The 23,754-nt window shown below is 34.5% G+C and overlaps 1 protein-coding gene across 1 annotated transcript in view; it reads left to right on the top strand.

The window, feature by feature from the left end:
* The window catches only part of ADAM2 (ADAM metallopeptidase domain 2), a 135,180-nt gene extending 117,182 nt beyond the window's left edge, over window positions 1–17,998 (top strand). The window contains exons 17-21 of the mRNA XM_044268200.1: window positions 9,065–9,142; window positions 9,368–9,503; window positions 15,884–16,036; window positions 17,411–17,472; window positions 17,879–17,998. Coding sequence (XP_044124135.1) covers window positions 9,065–9,142; window positions 9,368–9,503; window positions 15,884–16,036; window positions 17,411–17,472; window positions 17,879–17,998 — 549 coding nt within the window. The remainder of the gene's footprint in view (window positions 1–9,064; window positions 9,143–9,367; window positions 9,504–15,883; window positions 16,037–17,410; window positions 17,473–17,878) is intronic.
* The last annotated feature ends 5,756 nt before the right edge of the window (window positions 17,999–23,754 follow it).

Here is a 23,754-nt window from a genome sequence, read left to right as displayed (position 1 = left end):
GCCAGTTTTGTGGTACTACTTTGAATAGGCACTGGTCAAGGGCATCCTGGATAGGGCAAGTTTGCGGGGGACTTTAGGGGATGGTGTGAGCAAGCTTTGTGTGGGGCTGTTATGGAAGGAAACATGAGAAAAGGCCTGGCTGGAAAGAGCATGTCTGCAGGAGAATGAAAGGGCAGGATGACCCATTAGCAAACTAGCAAACTAGTGTTGATGCACTGTTTTCCCACAGGTGTCTGTTTGTATAGGCTGTGGAGCAGAGGCAGGAAATGGTGCCTGACAATTCCGTTGTTCCTAGAGAAGTCTCTAAAGATCCCCCTCCAGCTCAGGCTCTGAGATTAGTAAATAAATCTCCCTCTTGTATACCTCAGGTATTTTAAAAACTGCTTTCTATGCTCCATCTTCATAAGGCTGTTTGTTGTGCTATCTCTTTAAGGGCAGGGACTCAAATTTCCTCTCACCTTCCTGGTTCTCCCAGAGCCAACTCCAGTGATATTTAAACTTCCAAGTGTTAAGCCCAACTGATGAAATTATGAAATTATGCCCTGTTTTTCAAAGCCAACTATTGTGGGGATTTCTCTTTCCCGTGTGAGTTCCCCTTGCCTGAGCTTTCTGATGTGAGTCTGTTTCTCTCCTCTCTCCACACCTGAAATGTCTCTCCCTTCTGTGGTCAGTCTGATAGGTCTATTTCTCTGGATCTAATCTCTGTCTATCACATCCTTTCTAAGATGGTCTCTTCTCTACAGTTAGATGTGAAGAATCTGTTCTGCTAGTCTTTGGGCCATTTGGGGAGTTATTTACAAAGATGTGGGTGTTATCTAGTTGTATCCATGGGATGTGGTAGACTTAGAATTCTCCTACTCTGCCATTTTTCCTGGAAGTATAGCTATGCATTTTTTACAGGTAGTCCTTACTATATTGAAGGAGTTTTCTTCTGTATATGTTATATATTTTATTAATAATGAAAAGTTATTCAATTTTGTCAAATTTTCTGTTTCAGTGGAGATGGTTGTGTGTTTTTTCCCTATTATTCCTTTAATGTGGTGTAATCAATGTAATACATTGATTTTTATATGTTGAATCATTTTCATATTTCATGAATTATTCCCATGTAGTCATGATATACAATTTTTAAAAATATCTGTTGAATTCTGTTTACTTGTGTTTTGGTGAGGACATATATTAATATTCATAATCAATATTTGTTTATAACTTTCCATTATTATGGGGTCCTTAGTTTATGTTTTAGGGTAATTCTGGCCTCAGAGAATGCATCTTGGTATGGGGCCCATTGTTATATTTACTGGAAGAGTTTGAGAAAGATTGACTTATCTCTTCTGTAAATATTTGGTAAAATTCACCAGTGAAAGTATCTGGTCTAGGAATTTTCTTTGTTTCAAGGATTGTGATTACTGATTTAATCTCTTTATGATTTACAGATCTAGTCAGACATTTTACTTTTTTGTGATTCAGTGTTGGTAGATGGGGTGTTCCTAAAAGTTTGTTCATTTTATTAGTTTTTCTAAATGTTAGCTCTCAGTTTCAGTTTTTCATCTTTTTTTAAAATTTTTTTTATTTTTTTTTAAATTTTTAAAAAAATTTTTAATTTTTAATTTTTTATAAACATATATTTTTATCCCCAGGGGTACAGGTCTGTGAATCGCCAGGTTTACACACTTCACAGCACTCACCAAAGCACATACCCTCCCCAACGTTCATAACCCCACCCCCATTCTCTCAACGCCCCTTCCCCCAGCAATCCTCAGTTTGTTTTGTGAGACTAAGAGTCACTTATGTTTTGTCTCCCTCCCGATCCCATCTTGTTTCATTTATTCTTCTCCTACCCCCTTAAGCCCCCACGTTGCATCATCACTTCCTCATATTAGGGAGATCATATTGATAGTTGCCTTTCTCCACTTGACTTATTTCGCTAAGCATGATACGGTCTAGTTCCATCCACGTTGTTGCAAATGGCAAGATTTCATTTCTTTTGATGGCTGCATAGTATTCCATTGTGTATATATACCACTTCTTTTTTATCCATTCATCTGTTGATGGACATCTAGGTTCTTTCCATAGTTTGGCTATTGTGGACATTACTGCTATAAACATTCGGGTGCACGTGCCCCTTTGGATCACTACGTTTGTATCTTTAGGGTAAATACCCAGTAGTGCAATTGCTGGGTCATAGGGCAGTTCTGTTTTCAACATTTTGAGGAACCTCCATGCTGTTTTCCAGAGTGGTTGCACCAGTTTGTATTCCCACCAACAGTGTAGGAGGGCTCCCCTTTCTCTGCATCCTGGCCAGCGTCTGTCATTTCCTGACTTGTTAATTTTAGCCATTCTGACTGGTGTGAGGTGATATCTCATTGTGGTTTTGATTTGTATTTCCCTGATGCTGAGTGATATGGAGCACTTTTTCATGTGTCTGTTGGCCATCTGGATGTCTTCTTGGCAGAAATGTCTGTTCATGTCCTCTGCCCATTTCTTGATTGGATTATTTGTTCTTTGGGTGTTGAGTTTGCTAAATTCTTTATAGATTTTGGACATATCAGATAAAGGGCTAGTGTCAGTTTTTTATCTTATACAGCTTGTTATTTCTGTAAAATTGATAGCAGTGTTCCCAGTTTCATTTGTAATTTAATTTAATTATTTGAATATTCTTTCTTTATTTTAGTCATTTTAAGTAAATTTTTTTTCAATTTTGTTGGTCCTCAATTTTTTATTCTCTGTTTTTTTCTATTCTTTCTTTGGTCTCTGTTCTAATCTTTACTATTTTCTTCCTTCTGCTACCTTTGGGTTTATTAATTAATTTATTTATTGATGGTGCAAGTTTAAGTTGTTGATTTAAAATGTTTCATTTTAGATGTTGATTTATAGTTAAAAATGACTATTAGCACCATTTTCCTACATCTCATAAATCTGCTGTATTGTATTTTTTTTTCATTTGTTTGGGAATATTTTAAATTTCTCTTGTCTTTTTGTTAACCAATTTTTTTTATTTAAAATGTGATAGTTTCCACATATTTGTCATTTTTCCAGTGTTCCTTCTGCTTTTAATTTGTAGTTTCACTTTAATCAGAAAAAAAAACTTTGTATCATTTCAAACTTCTAAATTTATTAAGACTTTTTTATGACTAAAATGTGGGCTAATATATGCAATGTCTATGTGCAGTTGAGACTGACGTATATTTTGCTGTTTCAAGGAGCATTCTATGTGTCTTATTATGTCCAATTGGTATAACGTTATTGTTTAAATCCTTTATTTTCTTATTAATCTTCTGCCTTATTCTTTTCAAAGGTGGGGTATGAAGGTTATTATTGTAGACCTATTTCTCACAGTAAATCTGTCTGTGTCATATATTTTGGAGTTTTGATGTTTGGTACATACAGTTTATAATCTGTATGTTTTCTGGTGAGTGGATCACTTAATCTAGAATATACTTTTATGTTTCTTGTAATGGTAGTTTAAGATTTATTTTAACAGCTATTTCCATTCCTTTTTGTTACTATTTATGTGGAATATATTTTTCCATTCTTTCAGTTTCAACATATTTGTGTCATTTATCAAGTGTGTTTCCTTCAGAAACAGTCTTTTTTAGCATATAGTTGTGCAATGTTATTCATTCTGCCAATCTATGGTATTTGATTGGGAAATTACATTAACATTAATGTAATTAGTGATAGAGAAGGACTTAGTTTGTCATTTTAATATTTGTTTTTTTTTTAATTTCTTATAGCTTTTTTCTACCTCATATACCCTATACCACTTTGTTTTGTTTAGTTCATGTTTTGTAGTGACACATTTTGATTCTCTTATTTTCATTTGTGCATATTCTATAGAAATTTTCTTTGTTGTTATCATGGGATTACATACAACATCCTAAAGCTTAACAATCTAATTTGAATTGATACCAAATTAACTTCAAGTACACACAAACCTCCACTCTTATACAGCCTTGCCTTCCACACTCAAAAATTATATTTTGCACACTGTGTATCCATTAACATAAATTTATTATTATTTAATTTTATGAATTTATATTTTGAATCTCACAGAAGTTTTCAAAATTGAGTTATAAATGAAAATTACAATAATACCAATTTTTTTAAAATATTTTATTTATTTATTTGACAGAGGGAGAGAGATCACAAGTAGGCAGAGAGGCAGACAGAGAGGAGGGGAAGAAGACTCCCTGCTGAGCATAGAGTCCGATGCGGGGCTCAATCCCAGGACCCTGAGATCATGACCTGAGCTGAAGGCAGAGGCTTAATCCACTGAGCCACCCAGGTGCCCCAATACCAATTTTTATAATTTCACCATTTATTTTTTACCATAGACCTTTATTTCTCTATATAAATTCTAATTATAGACCAGCAAACTTTTATTTACCCTGAAGTATTCTCTTTAATATTTTTTTTTACAAGTTCTTAATGGTATTAAATACCTCAACTTTTAAAAATTTGTTTCTTTTTAATCTGAGAATGTTTCCCTATCAAATTCCGGACAGTTTTGTTGGATATAGAATTCTCAGTTATTAGGGCTTTTTTTTTTTTTTCCATTTAGCAATTCCAACCTATCAGCAGAAGGTTTTTACTGAAGAATCTGCTGTAATCTTGTTTAGGATTCCTTGTACATGGTGATTCATTTTCACTTGCTGTTTTTAAGATTCTCTTTTTTTCACTGTCATTTGAGTTTTATTGTAATGTGTTTTGGTGTGAGACTGTATTCATTTGTCTTATTGGAATTCAGTGGTTTCCTAAAACTTGTAGATCCATGTTATTCTTCAAACATGGGGAATTTTAAACCATCATTTCTTCAAATAATCTCCCTGACCCTTTTTTTTTTTCCTCATATACTTCAGGGACTCCCATAATATTTATTTTGATTTGCCTGATGGTATTTCATAAGTCCTTTTGGCTTTGTTCATTTTTCCTTGTCCTTTTTTCCTTTCTGCATCTAATACTCCAAAATTTAAAATACCCTCTCTCCAAATCACTGATTCTTCTGTCAACCAAAATTTGTTGTTGACCTATATAGTGAATTTTTAAATTTAGTTGTTATATGTTTCAGCATCATAATTTTTGGGTTGCTATTTATAATTGCTATCTCTGTTGATATTCTCATTTTGTTCATATACAATTTTTCTGATCTTTTTTCATTCTTAATCCAAATTTTTATTTAGCATTGCAGCATATTTAGTTTGGTTATTTTATTTTAATTTTTTTAGAGACAGAGAGCACAAGTGGTGGGGAGGGGCAGAGGGAGAGGGAGAGAGAGAATTTTAAGCAAGCTCTACTCTGAGCTTGGAGCCCAGAACTTTATGCAGTGCATGATGCAGAGCTTGATCTCAGAACCATGAAATTATGATCTGAGCCTAAATCAAGAGTCAGATGCTTAACCAACTCAGCCACCCAAGGACCCCTTTAATGTGGTTATTTAAAAATAAATTTCTATCACTTCATTTTCTTCCTTTGATTGGGGCATGTTTTCCTGTTTCTTTTTCTACCTTTTGATTTTTTGTTGAAATTGGACATTTGAAAAAACAGACACTTCTAGTGTTTACAGACGGCTCTGTGCTGGGGCAGTTGGGTGTGCTCTGAGCCTGGGATCACTCTGAGAAGAAAGTTTGTGTTCTTCTCAGAACTTTTGTGATTATTTTTTTTTCCTAAGCCTCCCTGTGGCTTTTTCAAATTTTCACATACATGGATGCTTTCAAATGTCTATTTTTCCAAATAGTCTCATGCCAGCCTCTCTCTGGGGCTTTAGATGGTCTATTGTATGTCTTTACCCATAATGTTTTGCTCCAGGTGTCTGTCTGAAAGTCTTAGTCCCCTTGCAGCTTTCCTGAGCAGTGTTTATTGTTTCTCCCTATTTGAGATTTAAGTTAGGTGGAACAGAGACCAGTCCTTCAGGCAGCTCCCAGGTAAATAATAATATTGAAAGTAAGGTTTCCTCTGATCCCTTCAATTCAAAGGAAATTATTGTGAACTCAGCAGTTTCCTCCTCCAGACCAAGATTGTGTCATGCTGGGTAAGGAGTGGGGCAAATTTGATAAAAAATACCACACATTTTTCTACCATTTTGAATGTGTTTATTTCTTGATTGGGCGTTTTCTTGGTTGCGGTAGACCATTGTTTTTCTAGAGTTCCCATTGGTTATCTTAGCCAGCTTTTTTTCTTCTTCTTCTAAAAAATATCTCCAAGGGAGAATAAGAGCTTGGGACTTCTCAGTGCACCATTTTATTGATGCCACTCCCCAGATTATTTTTTCAATATTTGGTAAATTCTTGTCATTCTGTCACTGGTGTAGGGTAAATATGATCATTTAAAGTCTATGTGATTAAAAAAAAAAATAAAGCCTATGTGATTGGTCACTGATGACCAGTGGAGGAATACTGGCTTCAATTTTGGTTAGTTTCATGGAATCACATCATCTTGTATTTTGTGAACCTAAAAATAATTTTTACTTTGTCTCTGGTACAGCCATATTTTTTTAAAAGAACATGTGTACATAATTTTTTAAAGAGCATGTGTACCAGAAAATGCCTTATTTTAAGTTCTCTATACATGAAGACTTCAATAGAATCTTTTCTACCATAGTGAGAGGTATAAGAAGCTGCATCATTTTTTTATCTCCAGCCAAATTTTTAAAAATCTGTTTCAATAGACTTTGGTGAAGAGCCATTGTTTTCTTTATATTATTATTAAATGGCGATAAATAACTTCTGTGGTTTTGTAGCTAGCTCCCCACTTTGGAAAATGTCTTTCCCTAGCTTTTATGAATGGTACAACTGAAGTTAAACATGTTCAAACAAATGAAAAAAACTCCATTGCAGAAACAGAATACTCATAATACCATCAATCTCTTCTCAACTTTTTTCCTCACTGGTTCATAGAATTTATTTAATGGTTCTGAGAGTTAAGTGTACCTTCCTCTGGACAGCAGGTCTACAAATTATATATTTAACTTCTTTGTCCAAGTGCTAGTTAGATGTTAAGGCATCATTTTAACAGAATACATGTATTTTTAACTATAGCAACACTAGTCTGTATTCAGAACAGAACTTTTATACTATTACCACAACCCTTCAGAATAACACGGCCATGTATTTATCATTGGTATATATCCAAGTCTTAAACAGAAGTATGGGTTGCCAAAATCATCAAACACCTTTAATGATATATTTTTCCATATTTAGTAATGTTTAGCAAAATCTATTTGAGCAGATTCATTCTCTGGCTTTAACAATTAGTATATTATTGGCAGTGCCTGGGTGGCTCAGTCAGTTAAGCATCTGACTCTTGGTTTTGGCTCAGGTCATGATCTCAGTATCATGAGATTGAACCCCACATTGGGCTCTGCACTGAGCATAGAGGTCCCTATCTCTCTCCCTCTGCAGATTCCCCCATGTATAAAATAAGCGAATAAATAAAACCTTAAAAAATTTTATAGGATGGTCATATATTTTCAAGAGGAAAGAATACAAAAGAAATATTGACAATATTACTTAGAAAACATTTTTACAAAAACAATATTACCAATTACATGTTCTCTCGTTTACCATGTCACTTAGCGCCTTTCCATGAAGGCAATACATTTTTAGTCTTTTTCTTTTTTAAATATGAAGTATAGTTGAAAGAAGTGGGAAGAAATTTCAAAAAATAATTACTATACTTTCAAGATTTCTGCTTAGCTTTCCCTACCTCATTTGATTGTACCACCACCAAGAGTGTTAGATAAACCAGAAATCTTGCTGTCATTGAGCTGTCTTTCTTCTCATGCTTCACATAAAATCCAGTGTATTACATAATTATAACATAGTAATAATAATTATAATTCAGTATATAATTATAATTAAAATTATAATTCAGTGTATTAAATTTCTATATCTCAAATACAACCATGGATTTTCCTTCCACCACATCCACTCAGTTTCACTCTATGATTATCGTTTTCCTGGACTACTATGCCACTACAATGGTTTCTTAATTTGTCTCTACATTTTCTCTTGTCCTTTCCATCCTCATTTCCAAAACCTACTATATCGGCTTCCCATCTTCCAATAAAATCTCTAAATACAACCAATTGTTTGTAAGTTATAGGCTGACTTTCCTCTTTTTTTTAGTATATGTGCTGCCGAAGCGAGCACAAGGCTGACTTTCCTCTTAAGAACGTAGGGTCTCACACAGTTCTGTCATAACAATTTTTATCACATCACATTTGACCTTTTTGTGTATTTTTATATCTTTTGTTGTGATATAAATATGATTTTTTTTTGTTTACTGGTGTGTTTTCAGGGCAGGCATTTTTAGGACTCAATTATATAGTGAATTAATGATTGAATGGCTAGTCTTTGTGTAGCAGCTACACTCTTGTTAACATTTTTCAAATTTCTACACTATATTTCAGTGTAGAGTAATTTTAAATATTATTTCTTTTCCTATAAGTACTTTGTCTTTCACTCCTATTCTTTTTTTAAAAGATATTATTTGTTTATTTATTTAGTGGGGAGGGGCAGAGAGAAAGACAGAGAGAAACTTAAGCAGACTCCATGCTGAGTGTGAAGGCTGATGCAGGGCTTGATCTCATAACTCTGAGATCAGACCTGAGCTGAAACCAAGAGTCAGACCGTTAATAAACTGTGCTAGTCAGGTACCCCTCATTTCTAGTCTTGATTAAGTCATGTTCAACATCCAGACTTGATGAGGAGGTTAAAACTTTTCTCACATATAAGATAAATTACCTGTTCTTTATTTTTTCATTAAAGCATTTTTATTACAGTATTTGTGAATATTTATCTTCACTTTTATTTATTTGATGTCCATACATTTTATCCCAGTATAAGAAGGGAGGATACTTTTGTTGTTTTCTTTACTATCAGATAATCAGAGTCTCATCTAGTGCTGGAAACACAGTAGCACTATAAAATGATCACTTAGTGTATTAACACTTATTGCTAAATGAATGTCTCTTATGTCAGAATAATATAAAATTCTTTTAGTGAAATGACAAATACAGATATTATTTCATATGTTAATCTATTTTGGCTTATTTTCATTTTAGGTTTGTAGGAATAAAGAATGTGTAGATGCTGCATACTTGAATTATGACTGTACTCCAAAAAAATGCAATGAACAAGGAGTAAGTACCAGTAATATGATGTGAGAATATAAATCATTGAGAATAATACTAGAATGTAAACACAATATCTTGTGTGCACGCGTGCACACACACACAGATTTATATACTCATAAACCACATAACAAGATTGGCCTTATTTTACCTAAGTATTATTTTTAAAATTCTACTGGAACACAAATAATTATAGCAACCTATCTCATAAGGTGATATTTCTCCTGGTTTCAGATATGCAATAATAAAAAGAACTGTCATTGTAACCCCAAATATTTACCTCCTTATTGCCAAACTATTTCTGACAAATGGATTGGTGGGAGTATTGACAGTGGTAATTTTCGAGGTGTACTTGGTGGTTTCTCTTCTGGTAAGTATTAATAGCAAACTGAAAATATAACTAAAACTATTTTAATTTATTAAATTTAATAAAATAATTTATTTATTTGCCTGCCAATCTATATCTAAATTATGTATGGACATCAAATAATAAGACATTTTAGCTAACTTAAGTTTTACTGTAGAGAGTAATATAACATATGTAACATATATTATAAATAAGATATATCAGTAAAGGCCCAGCCAGTAAAATAGAAATGACTTTAGTCCTTCACACAGAAGGAATTCAATATAAGGCTTAGTTAGCTAACACATAATAGCAGAATTGAAAGCCCTTCAGAGAATCTTGAGGCAACACAGGAATCCACTACTACTTCCTCAGGCCTAGAAAAAAAATGGGAAGAGGTAGTATTATTAGAACCAGAATCTGAGGTACCTTCATGACATGTAACTATGGTCGGGGATACATACTAGGATCTAAATCATAGGGAGAGGTACTGTCCAGCATGAGGTAGAGGTATAGAATATATGCAGCCACCATGGGAGATGCTGCGGAGGCAGGGGGATAAATATCATGAGTATTCCATTATTCTGACTTTCCAAATGTTATCCAGTTATTCCTGTTGGCCAAATATATCTAAAGTCTGAAGTAGTTTCCTACTTTTTTTTTTTTTTTTTTTTTTTTTTAGGTCCAAAGAGAATTGGGTTTTAGAGCAACCCAGCATATCCAACAATACTTAGGGCCAGACTACATATGAAAACTTAAATTTAGGATAATTAAAGCATATTTTGAGCACACACATATCATTTCAGTTTGACCTTAGTGATGTTATTGATCCACAAAAAGTACAGAAGTGAGATTCTGACTGGGTCTTTTAGAATACTAATTCTTGTAACTCTCATTATTGGAACACTCATCTGTTGAAAATCATCTTCCCAATTTGAAATTTGATTACACTGAGACACAAAATGCAAATTACCCAAATTCATGACACACAAAATGAACAAAATGGACAAAAGTAAATGATCATTTTAAAGTACTATATTTGGGGATGCCTGGGTGTTTCAGTTTGTTAAGTGTCTGCCTTTGACTCAGGTCATGATCGAGTCCCCCATGGGTTTCCCTGCTCAGTAGGAGCCCTCTTCTCCCTCTGCCTACTTCTCCCTCTGCTTGCCACTCCCCTTGCTTGTGCTCTCTCTCTGACAAATAAATAAATAAAATCTTAAAAATATAAATTACTACATTACTAAGAAGTTTCCTGCATGTCTTACATCTTTCTCTCTGTATATTTTATATATATGAAAACATCTTTGTATGCGTGTGTGTGTGTGTGTAATAGAAAACAATTTGATAATCAGATGGGGTTTTTTATTTACATAAAAAGAATCTAAGACATTAAGGCATTAGCTTTGGAACTGAATGTTGCGCAGAAGGTAGAAAAACCTCTAGGAAACTGTTGAAGACTTTTAGTATATTGTTGAAATTGTCTTGAAAAGACTGTGGGTGAGCAATCGAAAGACAACTTAAAAACATGTTGGAGAAATAGGGACATTTATTATGAAGTGGTAAATTGTTTGTCATCATAGCTGCCTGTGGTAATGTGGAAAGTAGAATTCACTGGTTCTGGTCAGCAAGATTTTCAGGTAGATTGTAAAGATTTCCACAATGTGATTTAAGTAACCTATGATAAAACATGAGAAGACAGTAATAATTGATGAAAAATACTTCAATTTTCAAGTACAATGTAGATCAAACACAAAGACAGGATTTGGGGGTTTTTTGGTTTCATTTGGATTTAGTTTGAAAATGAAATATTCTTATCCCTGGACTCTCTTCCAACAAAACATTCTTATTATAAGAAATGGCTAAAAACTAAATTTGAGATATTGAAAAGTAAAATTTGACCTAAAAAATTAAATCAAGCACATGACTGTAAGACCCTTTAAAAATTATTTATTTTTTATATTTATTAATATTTATATATATATTTTTAATTTTATTTATTTGTCAGAGAGAGAGAAAGAAAACACAATCAGGGGGAGCAGCAGGCAGAGATAAGCAAGCTTCCTGCTGAGCAAAGAGCCTGATGTGGGACTAAATCCCAGTACCCTGGGATCATGAACTGAGCTGAAGGCAGATACTTGACTGACTGAGAGACCCAGGTGTCCCTTTAAGACGTCTACCACCCCCCCCACTTTTTTTTAAACCTCAGGAAGGTAGTGATGCATTTTATACATCTTAATCTATGCAAAGGGTCTTCCAATTGATGTAGTAGAATGCTTTTAAAAACTGTCAAAGAATAAGACTATGAAGAATCTTAAGTCAGTTATCCCATAGCAGTCTCACCAAGGTTCTATGCAGAAAAAGGCTTATCTCAAAAGGATTTGTGGACATGGCCTTTGGTTAATGGGGTATATTTTTTATTTGACATACAAGAAACCCACACATTTTAAAGGATTTATATCAACTCAAAAAGTGACCAAAATAGTATATAAGCTACTTGAGTATCAATTAGGTATGGGCAAGAAACAAGGCTGATAAAGCTATTCAGTTGTTTAAAAATGGCTATTCCTTTTGGAAAAGGAATTATAAATCAAAGGATATAACCAAGACACCAGAATTAAAACTTCTTTGATCTATGGGTTTATGATTTTTAAATGTAACTACCAACAGAATTAAACACCCCTCTCCCTCCACACATTGGTATAGATGGTTTCACAGGTCAAATCCAACAAATGTTTGCAAGGAAGAAATATCATTTTATTTTTTTAAATTTATTATCAGTGTAACAGTATTCATTGTTTTTGCACCACACCCAGTGCTCTATGCAATCCGTGCCCTCTCCAATACCCACCACTTGGTTCCCCCAAAACTGGTAGGGGGTCAGCTGGGTTCCTCAGTTGGTTAAGTTTCTGCCTTTGACTCAGGTTGTGATCTCAGAGTCCTAGGATCACCAGCATAGGGCTCCCTGCTCAGTGGAAAGTCTGCTTCTCTCTCTCCCTCTGCTCACCTCCCACCCACTTATTCTCTCTCTCTCTCTTAAGTAATTAAAATCTTAAAAAAAAAAAAAACAAGTAAGGGGGCTTCTTCACCTAATCGTATGAGGAATCATACAAGGAAGTTAACACAGAGAAATCACAGAACAGTATCTTTCATAAACATAGATGTAAACATTCCTAACAAAATATTAGCTCATCTTCTATACCTATCTATATTAAAAGGATAGTAATCCAAATTAGTTGGACTTTATCTTAGAAATGCAAGTCTCCTTAATCACTAGAAAGTCAATCAGTGCAACCAAGTCAACAAAATTATTTTTAAAAAAGTATATGGCTTTCTCACTTGATACATAAAAATCATTTAACAAAAAAATTCAACACCTGTTTATGAATTTTTTAAAGCAGCAAACAGAAGTAAACTTGATTACTCTGATAAAAAATTAAAAGGAAACATAGTGGGGCACCTGGGTGGCTCAGTGGGTTAAGCCTCTGCCTTCGGCCCAGGTCATGGTCTCAGGGTACTGGGATCAAGCCCTGCATCAGGCTCTCTGCTTGGCGGGGAGCCTGCTTCCTTCCTCTCTCTGCCTGACTCTCTGCCTACTTGTGATCTCTGTCTGTCAAATAAATAAATAAAATCTTTAAAAAAATAAAAGGAAACATAGCTAATATAGATTGTGATGAAATACACTCTTTTTTCAAAAAAAATTTGAAGATGAGGAAACTAATTATTTTCTCACTATGCCTATTCAACATTTTCCCATAAATCCTAGCCAGTGCAATAACAAAAAAGGAGAAATCAGGAGCATAAAGATTATTAGAAAGGATGAAGTGAGACTAAGATGTTTTAAAGTATATAGAAAATCCTAAGGAATCTGCAAAACACTTTTAGAAATAATATCTTTTGAAAGGTCAAAGGAAATTTTCAGTCAGTAATAACCAAGATATATAAAGAAATTATCAGACTCAACACACAAATGCCAAATAATCCAGTTAAGAAATAGATAGAAAACACAAATAGACATTTTTTCCAAAGAAGACATACAGTTGGCCAACAGACATATGAAAATATGCTCCATATCACTTATCATCAGGGAAATACAAATCAAATTACAATGAGATATCACATCACACCTGTCAGAATGGCTAAAAGTGGCAACACAGGAAACAACAGATGCTGAGAATGTGGAGAAAGGGAAACCCTTTTACACTATTGGTGGGGTTGCAAATTGGTGCAGCCACTCTGGAAAACAATATGGAGTTTCCTCAAAAATTGCAAGTTAGAACTACCCTATGACCCAGAATTGCACTACTAGGTATTTACCCAAAGGTCACAAACACTGATTTGAAGAGACACACGGACCCTGAGATTTATAGCAGTATTATCTACAAAAATATTTATAATTATCTACAAAAATTATAGAAAGAAACCTAGTGTCCATCAATTGATAAATGAATAAAGAAGATGTGAGATTAGATACATGATAGATAAGATAGATGATAGATGATAGAAAGAAGATAGTTATAGATCAAAGATGTGAGATTAGGTAGAGAGATAGATGATAGCTAGCTAGCTAGATATAGATAGATGATAGATAGATGATATAGATAGATAAGTAAATATTACTCAGCCTTAAAAAAGAACGAAATTTGCCATTTGCAATGATGTGGATGGAGAATGGAACTAGAGTGTAAAATGCTAAGTGAAATAAATTAGAGAAAGACAAATACCATATGATTTTACTCCTATGTGGAATTTAAGAAACAAAACAGATGAATACAGGGGAAAGGGAGGAAATAAAAGGAAAACCCTAAGAGACTTTTTAAAAGAGATTCTTAATTATAGAGAATAAAAATGAAGGTTACTAGAGGGAAGGTGGGCAGAGGATGGTTTAAATGGGTTATGGGTACTAAGGATGGCACTTGTGTTGAGCACTGGGTATTATATATGATTGACAAATCACTAAATTCTTCTACTGAAGCCACTATTATGCTATATGTTAACTAATTAGACTTTATTTTTTAAAGAATTTTTTTTTAAATATTTAATTTATTTATTTATTTGACGAGAGAGAGAGAGAGAGAGACCACAAGCAAACAGAGGCAGGCAGAGGGAGAGGGGGAAGCAGGCTCCCTGCTGAACCGAGAGCCTGATATGGGGCTCCATCCCAGGACCCTGAGATCATGACCTGAGCTTAAGGCAGAGGCTTAAACCACTGAGCCACCTAGGCACCCCAACTAACAAGACTTTAAATAAAAACTTGAAACAAAGAAAAACAAGTCAGTAGTATTGCTATATAATAGCAGCAATAAATGGAAATCAACTTAAAATTAGTACCATTTACAGTACTATTAAAATAAAATTTTAGGGATAAATTTAACAAAGCATGTCTAATACCTTTACACTGAAACTAAAACAGAAATGCAAACATGTTAAATGAAACAAAATAAGTGGAGAAATATGTCATGTTTACCTATTGGAAGATTTACTATTGCTAAGATGTCAATTCTAATAAAATTTATAGATTAAAAAACCCAATCATAAAACGATGCAACTTTTTATATATTAACAACTTGATTCTAAAATATTTGCAAAAAGTGTCAGAATAGAAAAAAAATCCCAGAAAAAGAACAAGAGGGACATCTTTGTCCATTTGGTTTATATTGCATTTACTTTATTATATAGTATGTACATATAGAGATTATATAGAGATTATATATATATAGAGATTGTATATTATAGATTATATTTAATGTGGCATTGGTAATTATATCTATTGCTTTATGGCTAATCAGTTTTTCAAGGAAAATATAGGTAGTTCAATGAAGGAGGAAATCAGTTCAAAACATTGTACTGTAAGAATTAAATATCCAAATAAGATCAAATGACACTTAAAATTTCAACTTAACAGTTTATAAGAAATAATCATAAATCTTAACATATAAATGAAAACTATATATCTTCTTGAAAGAAGCAGAGAAATGTCCATATGACCTTAAAATAAGCAATAATTTCTTAGATAAGACATGAAAATACATATCAATACAAGACATGAAAGGCAATTTGGACCTCATGAAAATGTTATAACATGTACAGTATTTACTAAAAATAGGGTATTGAGAAAAGGTGTTCTTTACAGAGGTCACACTTTCTTTTCATCTATATTATCAAACTATTCTGAAAAGAAACTGTGAAATAAAAACTTAATAATGAAGCAAAGGAATATTATGGAAGTTAGAAATATTTTGGAGGGCACTTATGCTGTCAACTTATCTACTTTATTTAAAAACTTGTTAATTATACAATTATAAAAGAGTTAAAATTTCATATGTTAATAGTCATATTAAAATACAGAAATGTCTTTATTATATTCCTAGTAATTGTTTTTAAATCACTGATGTTTTCTCTCCTAGAAAGAAGCTACATTGAGGATATTTACCATCCTAAACCTACCAGATGGCCATTTTTCTTACTTATTCCCTTTTTCATTATTCTCTGTGTACTGATTATCACCCTGGTAAAAGTTTATTTCCAAAGGAAAAAATGGAAAACTGAGGAGTATACTAGTGATGAGTATATTGATTTCATATTTCATATGATTTAATATTTAAGATTTATTACTTTTATAATTTGTTGGCATATATATGTCTTATTAATAAAAGCATCATGATATAACTAATAACTCAAAATTAGGGAGAAAAATTTAAATTTATATTTATATTAAAATATAATAATATATTAAAAGTCAGCCATTTTAACTTTAATCTTATAACTAATTCTGTTTGGGTAAAATTAAGTGGAAATGACTTTTAGTTAATGTTTACCCCCATTTATTTTTGATCTTAACTATTAAATATATATAAACATTATTACTTTATTCTTTAATATTTTTATGTTTCAAAGTATTTTATGAATTTTTTTAAAATTTGTATTTATTTATTTGACAGAGAGAGAGATGACAAGTAGGAGAGAGGCAGGCAGAAAGAGAGGAGGAAGCAGGCTCCCTGCTGAGCAGAGAGCCCAATGCAGGGCTTGATCCCAGGACCCTGAGACCATGACAGAAACCAAAGGCAGAGGCTTTAACCCACTGAGCCACCCAGGCACCCCTCTTATGAATATCTTATTAAAAGAAAGCAGAAATCTTAAAAAATAGTCTTTCAGGCAGTTAAATAGTTTGAGAGGCAACTAGAGATAGAAAAATTTAAAAATCAATAAATAATAGACTGAAAAATCTAGTTTGTAGTCAAAGCTAACCTTCTGAAAAATAGAACAAATAGTTTTTCATTAGTTTTCATTAAAAGACCTTAGAAATATCTGAAAATTTGCTTCAAAATAAAAATAATATTAAAATCAGCTTACTTCAGGGAAATTGCTACAAAATAATTTTTGTCTTTGATTTTTATATCTGTGCTTTTCATTTTATTTAATATAAGTAAATTTTATTAAAATATTAAAATTGATAAGATAATACCAAAAGGGAATACATTCATAGAAATGTTTTGATAAATTTATGTAAAATTGCTGAAATAATGTGTGTGAAATAGTTAACATAATTCAACATTAAAGGAATATTCATATGTTGGATGACTGTATTATGGAAAAACTGATAACATATCTTGAGGGGAAAAGCTAGTAAAATTAGTAGTAATAAATATGGCAGAAGGTGAATCACGAGAAAGCTTAAGTCTATTTAACTTTTTACAAATATTGAAATTATGAAATCATTTTTAGGTAAACATGTATTACTGTTTTTTCTCATGTTAGGATTATTAGTTGAGAAGTGTTCTCAGTGGCAAGATATTCTCAAGAAGTAGCTGGTCTCAGAGTATCAGATCCTAAATAGGATTTCAAAGCTGTTTCAATATTGATGGTGTATACAGAGTTTTGTAGAACAAAGAAAATATAATTTTAAATGATTATATTTATTTTGAAACATATAGGCAACTTGAAAGTGAGAGTGAACCTAAAGAGTAACCAGGAAAACCAAATCCATCATATCACAGTGAGTATAAAATAGTTTAGGGGTTGAGACAGAGATAGAGAAAATTTAATGTATCAGATAAATGTAAATAATATAAATATATATTAATGATGATAGTCATATAGCTACATATAATAATATTGAATTGGAAAATATTTTTCAATATTGAAAACTAGATCATAGGCACAGTAAACTATAAATGACTTTTTAATTTGCCATTTTAAAACTTCTTTGCACTGTAATCTTTTAAATTTTTTCTAATAATATCTAATCCTTTAGCATTTGTGTGTTCAGAAGTTGGTTATGAATAAATCACATGATAGAACTCTATCTTATAATTAGGGTAACCTCATGCTTTTTGTTGAATTGTCATTTTTAACTTGATTGATTAAAGAGGTAACTTTTCCCCTTTTATTTATTCTTCCAGAGTAATTATCTTCAATGGACAGAAAAAATGGAAAAACAAAAACAAAACTACATGCAAGTCCTGATTATCTGGGATTCAAAAACCTGCATATTAATAGTTATGATATATAAGAACATATAGATGATTTTTAATATAAATATAATATACATTTATGTTTATATATCAAATTCCTCAGATGAATTATTTGTACAAAATACATACTTATGAGTTTTTATATTACATATTTCTTATTTTTAAAGTTATCTCATACTAATCATTAGTATGCACTAACTCTGTTATTAGTAGGAATGTGATACAGTTGATAATATAATAAATCTAATACCATGACTAAAGCTCACTGTTATATTTTATGAGACTGACGCGCTACCTACTGCGCTAACGAGGCACCTCACTGTTATATTTTAAATTGCAGTGCTATGTAGTTATGTTATAGTCGGGTCTGTTACCAATCAAAAAACAATGATCCTACGAATTGGAAAAAAGTCTTAATTTTATGCTGCCTGAAAAAGACACAACTCAGTTATATAAAGGTTCAAGTTAAAGTATGGGAAGATATATACCACGAAACTTTACACAAAAGAAAGCTTGATAGACTTTAACACTGAAAACATTCACAGAGATAAAAAAAAAAACACAAAGGGTTATTCTTTTTTAAAAGATTTTTTTCTTTATTTGAAAGAGAGAGATAGAGAGAGAGAGCATGGAGGGGAGGGCAGAAGAAGAGGGAGAAGCAGACTCCCTGCTAAGCATGGAACCTGACATGGGACTCAGTTCCAGGACCATGGGATCATGACCCAAGCCAAAGGTAGATGCTTAACTGACTGAACAACCTAGATACCTACAAAGGGTTATTCTTAAAAGGAAATTACAATAGTACAAATGCATTGGTCAGGGTACTCCAGAGAAGAAGAACCAATAGGATATCAGTGCTTGAGAGATGATAGAGGTGATATAGGTAATAGATGATAGATAGATGATGATTGATAGGTAGATGATAGGTGATAACAGGTAGATAAATAGATAAATGAGAAGATTTGTTATAGAAATTGATTCATATGTTTATGGGGGCCAAGAAGTCCCATGATCTGCCATATGGATGCTAGAGAACCAGGAAAGCTGGTTGTATAACTTAGTATGGCTCTAAAACTCTGAGACATGGAAAGCCAATGGTGTAAGTTAAGGTCTGAGTTCAAAACCTGAGAACCAGGTGTGCCAATGGGTGTCCAAGGGCAGAAGAAGGAGGATGTCTTAGCTCAAGCAGAGAGCAGCTTCACCTTTATTCCAACTTTTTTTTTTCTTTCTCTCTCTCTCTCTCTTTTTTTCGTTTTTTTCCTTATTCAGGTCCTCAACAGGTGGTAATGCCTATTTCCATTGGTTTTTCTTCCATTTCTATTTTTTGGAATTGTTTGAGAAGAATTGGTATTGATTCTTCCTTAAATACTTGGTAGGAATCCCCTGAGGAGCTGCCTGGCCTTGGAATTTTGTTTGTTGGGAGATTTCGAATATTAATTCAATTTCATTGCTGGTTATCCATCTGTTCAGGTTTTCTTTCTTCTTGTTTGAGTTTTGATAGTTTGTATGTTTCTAGGAATTTATCCATTTCTTCCAAATCATCCAATTTTTTGGCATAAAATTTCTCATAATATTCTTAGAATTGTTTACATTTCTGTGGTACTGGTTACTTTTCTCCTTTGTGACTTTATTTATTTAGGTCCTCTCTTTCTCTCTCTCTCTCTCTTGATAGGTCTGGCTAGGGGTTTGTTAGTTTTATTAATTTTTTCAAAGAACCAGCTCCCAGTTTCACTGATCTCTTCTACTGGGTGTTTTGTTTTGTTTCTATGTCATTTATTCCTGCTCTGATCCTTCTTCTTTTCTTCTACTGGCTGTAGGCCTCATTTGTTGTTGTTCTAGGTCATCTAGGTGTAAAGTTTTGTTGCTTACTTGAAATTTTTCTTGCATCTTGATGTCGGCCTGTATTGCTATATACTGCCCTATGATGACTGCTTTTGCTGTATCCCAGAGGTTGTGGATCATCATGCTTTCATTATCATTTACCTCCATTTTTTTTTTATTCTTTAGTAGAATGTTCTTTAACCTCCATGTATTTGGGGTATTTCTAAATTTTTCTTGTGGTTGACTTGAAGTTGTATAGTGTTGTTGTTGGAAAATATGTATGGCATTATCTCAATCCTTTTATATTTATTGAGGACTGATTTGTGACCTAGTATGTAAGATCTGTACTGTGAAAACTATAAAACATTGATGAAAGAAATTGAAGATGACACTAAGAAATTAAAAACTATTCTCTGCTCATGGATTGAAAAAACAAATATTGTTAAAATGTGTATATTACCCTAAGTAATCTATGCATTTAATGCCATCTGTATAAAAATACCAACAGCATTTTTCACAGAGCTAGATCAGACAATATTTTAAAAAAAATATTATATTTGTATATTTGAGAGAGAGAACATAAGAGAGAGCAGAGAACACAAGTGAACAGAACAGTAGGCAGTGGGAGAAAGAGAAGTAGACTACCCACTTAGTAGGGGAGCCTGATACAGGGCTCAATCCCAAGACCCTGAGATCATGACCTGAGTCGAAGGAAGCTGCTTAACCAGTTGAACCACCAGGCACACCTAGGTCAGACAATCTTAAAATTTGTATGTAATTACTAAAGACCCTGAATAGCCAAAGCAACATTGAAAATAAAAGCAATGCTGGAGGGATCACAATTCCAGATTTCAAGTAATATTACAAAGTTATAGTGATCCAAACTATATGGTGCTGGCATAAAAATGAACATATAAATCAATGGAACAGAAGAGAAAATCCAGAAATGAACCCTTTACTATATACTATATATTTCACAATGAAGGAAGGAATATCAAGTGAGACAAAGAAAGTCTCTTCAACAAATTGTGTTAGGAAAATTGGACAGTGATATGCAAAGAATAAAACTGAACCACTTTCTTACACCATTCACAAAAGTAAATTCAAAATGGGTGAACAACCTGTGATACATGAAACCATTAAATCTTAGAGGAGAACACAGGCAACAAGTTCTTTGACATACACTGTAACAACTTCTATGTATGACCTGAAACAAGGGAAACAGAAGAAAAATAAACTATTGAAACTTCATCAAAATAAAAAGCTGCTATACAGTGAAGGAAATGATCAACAACACTATAAGTTAACCTACATAATTGAAGAAAATATTTGTAAATGACTTATCTTATAAAGGGTTACATCTAAAAAATACAAATAACTTATCAAACTCAACACCCAAAATGAATAATACAATGAAAAAATGGGCAAAGACATGAATATTTTTCCCAAGAAGATATACAGATGTCCAAGAGACACATGAAGAGATGTTCAACATCACTGATCATCAGGGAAATACAAATCAAAATTACAATGGAAAATCAACTTACACTTGTCAGACTGACTAACATTAATGACACAAGAAAGGACAGAGATGTTCATGAGGTTGCAGAGAAAGGGGGACCTTCTTACAATTGTTGTTGTTACAATTGTTGGTGGGAATGCCATTCTGGAAAACAGTATGGAGTTTCCTCAAAAAGTTAAAAATAGAGCTACCCTACAATCCAACAATTGCATTACTAGGTATTTACTAAAAGGATACAAAAATACTGATTCAAAGGGATATATACATCCCAATGTTTATAGTGGCATTATCAACAATAGCCAATATATGGAAAGAGCCCAAATGTCCATCAAGTGATAAATGAATAAAGTGTTGTATAAATGATGGAATATTATTCAGCCATAAAACAATGCAATCTGGGGGGGAGGGGACAAGATGGCGGGGTACTAGTAAGAGGCGTCTTTTCAGCTGGTACCCCAAAGTGAGCTGATTACCTACCAAAGAACTCCGATCACCCATGAAATCAGCCTGAGATCAGAATTATTCACGTCTGGATCTCTACAGGGGCAGAAGATGCCAGTGAGCAGGTAAAGCGGAATGGGAACAGCGCACTGATATCAGAAGATAAACAAAAGGGGGAGGGAGCCACCAGAGGCGACTGGTGCAAAAGTAATACCCCGATACGAGCGAGAGTGCCCTGCGTCTGGGGACCAGCATTAACTTGGAGACTGGTTGAAAGCACTCCAAAAGAGCAAAGGATTGCGGGGGGAAATTGTGGGAATCGGGGTGGCTAGGGACAGGGGCTTAAGTCCCCAGTCCCAGACGGCCTCCCCGGCGCGGAGGCAGAGAGAGTGCGGTGGAGAAACCAGCTCCTGGTCCCTAAGCCGCCAGCGCACCCCAGAGCGCGTGGGTTCCGGCTCCTGTGAGGGGATGGGAGCTGCGCCGGTCTGCGGAACGCGCGCTAGCCCTACCACAAAGCTTGAGATGCGCGCGCACGTCCCTCCAGCGCTCCTGGGTTTCGTTTCTTTTTTTTTTTTTAAAGTTTTTTTTTTTTTCTCAAAGATTTTATTTATTTATTTGACAGAGAGAAATCACAAGTAGATGGAGAGGCAGGCAGAGAGAGAGAGAGAGAGAGAGGGAAGCAGGCTCCCTGCGGAGCAGAGAGCCTGATGCGGGACTCGATCCCAGGACCCTGAGATCATGACCTGAGCTGAAGGCAGCGGCTTAACCCACTGACTAAGGCCCGGGAGCGCTTCTTGACCTGCGCCATTGTTTCAAAGTCTAAGCCGCGCGCGCGAAACTCTTCCCCAGACAGAGGCGCGCAAAAGCCCAGCGGGCGGCTTACGGACCAGCGCCCCGTTCTCAGTGCCCCAGATGCGCGCCCGACCCACAGCCGCCTCTGAAAAGAGGTGCGCGCAAGCCGGGCACTCCCAGCCCGGGCCGGCGGCAAAATCTCAGTGTGCGATCGCTGCTTGGAACCTCTCTGGCGGTCAGGAGCTCCCAGACAGCCGCCACTGCCTTGGCTTTGGGGACGAGCAAAAGATCCTGCGCCCCCAGGGTCTTTAACTTGGAACCTGCACTGCCAGCGTCCAAGGGGGAATTTATTCAGCTTCTGCACCCAGACTGAGGCTTCTCTCTGAGACGGAGATCAGGAAGTGTTCCAGGGTGCACCTTGACTGCACCGGAGTTGATACATACAGCTACATCTGTTCAGTCTTCTCCCACCAAAATGACTAGGAGGAGGAATGCCCAACAGAAGAAAAATACAGAGGATGGACCTTCTGCAACAGAGCTAACGGCTATCAACATAGACAATATGTCAGAAAGAGAATTCAGGCTAACAATTATCCAGGCAATAGCTAGGTTGGAGAAAGCCATGGATGATTAAACAGAATTGATTAGGGCTGAACTGAAAGCGACCAGACAGGATGTTCACAATGTTAGGGCGGAGCTTAAAGCTACCAGGGAGGAGGTCCACAATGCTCTCAATGAGTTCCAATCCAATCTAAACTCTCTCAAAGCTAGGGTAACTGAGACAGAAGATAGAATTGGTGATCTGGAAGACAAACAGATAGAGAGAAAGGATCAGGAGGAAGCCTGGAACAAACAGCTTAGATCCCACGAAAGCAGAATCAGGGAAATAAATGATGCCATGAAGCGTTCCAACGTCAGAATTATTGGAATTCCTGAAGGGGAGGAGAAAGAAAGAAGTCTAGAAGATATCGTGGAACAAGTCCCTCATGAAAATTTTCCGAATCTCGCGAATGAAACCAGCGTTCATGTACTAGAGGCTGAACGGTCTCCACCCAAGATTATACACTCCAAAAAACATCACGACACCTGATAGTCAAATTGAGAAATTATAATTGTAGGTATAATCTCTTGAAAGCCGCCAGGGCAAAGAGGCTCCTTACTTACAGAGGGAAGCTCATCAGAATAACGTCAGACCTGTCCACAGAGACCTGGCAAGCCAGAAGAGGCT

This window comes from Neovison vison, chromosome 11 (assembly GCF_020171115.1).
Source record: "Neovison vison isolate M4711 chromosome 11, ASM_NN_V1, whole genome shotgun sequence".
Classification (NCBI taxonomy): Eukaryota; Metazoa; Chordata; class Mammalia; order Carnivora; family Mustelidae; genus Neogale; species Neogale vison.
The sequence above is the reverse complement of the archived record's forward strand: the minus strand, read 5'-3'. Positions and strand labels throughout refer to the sequence as shown.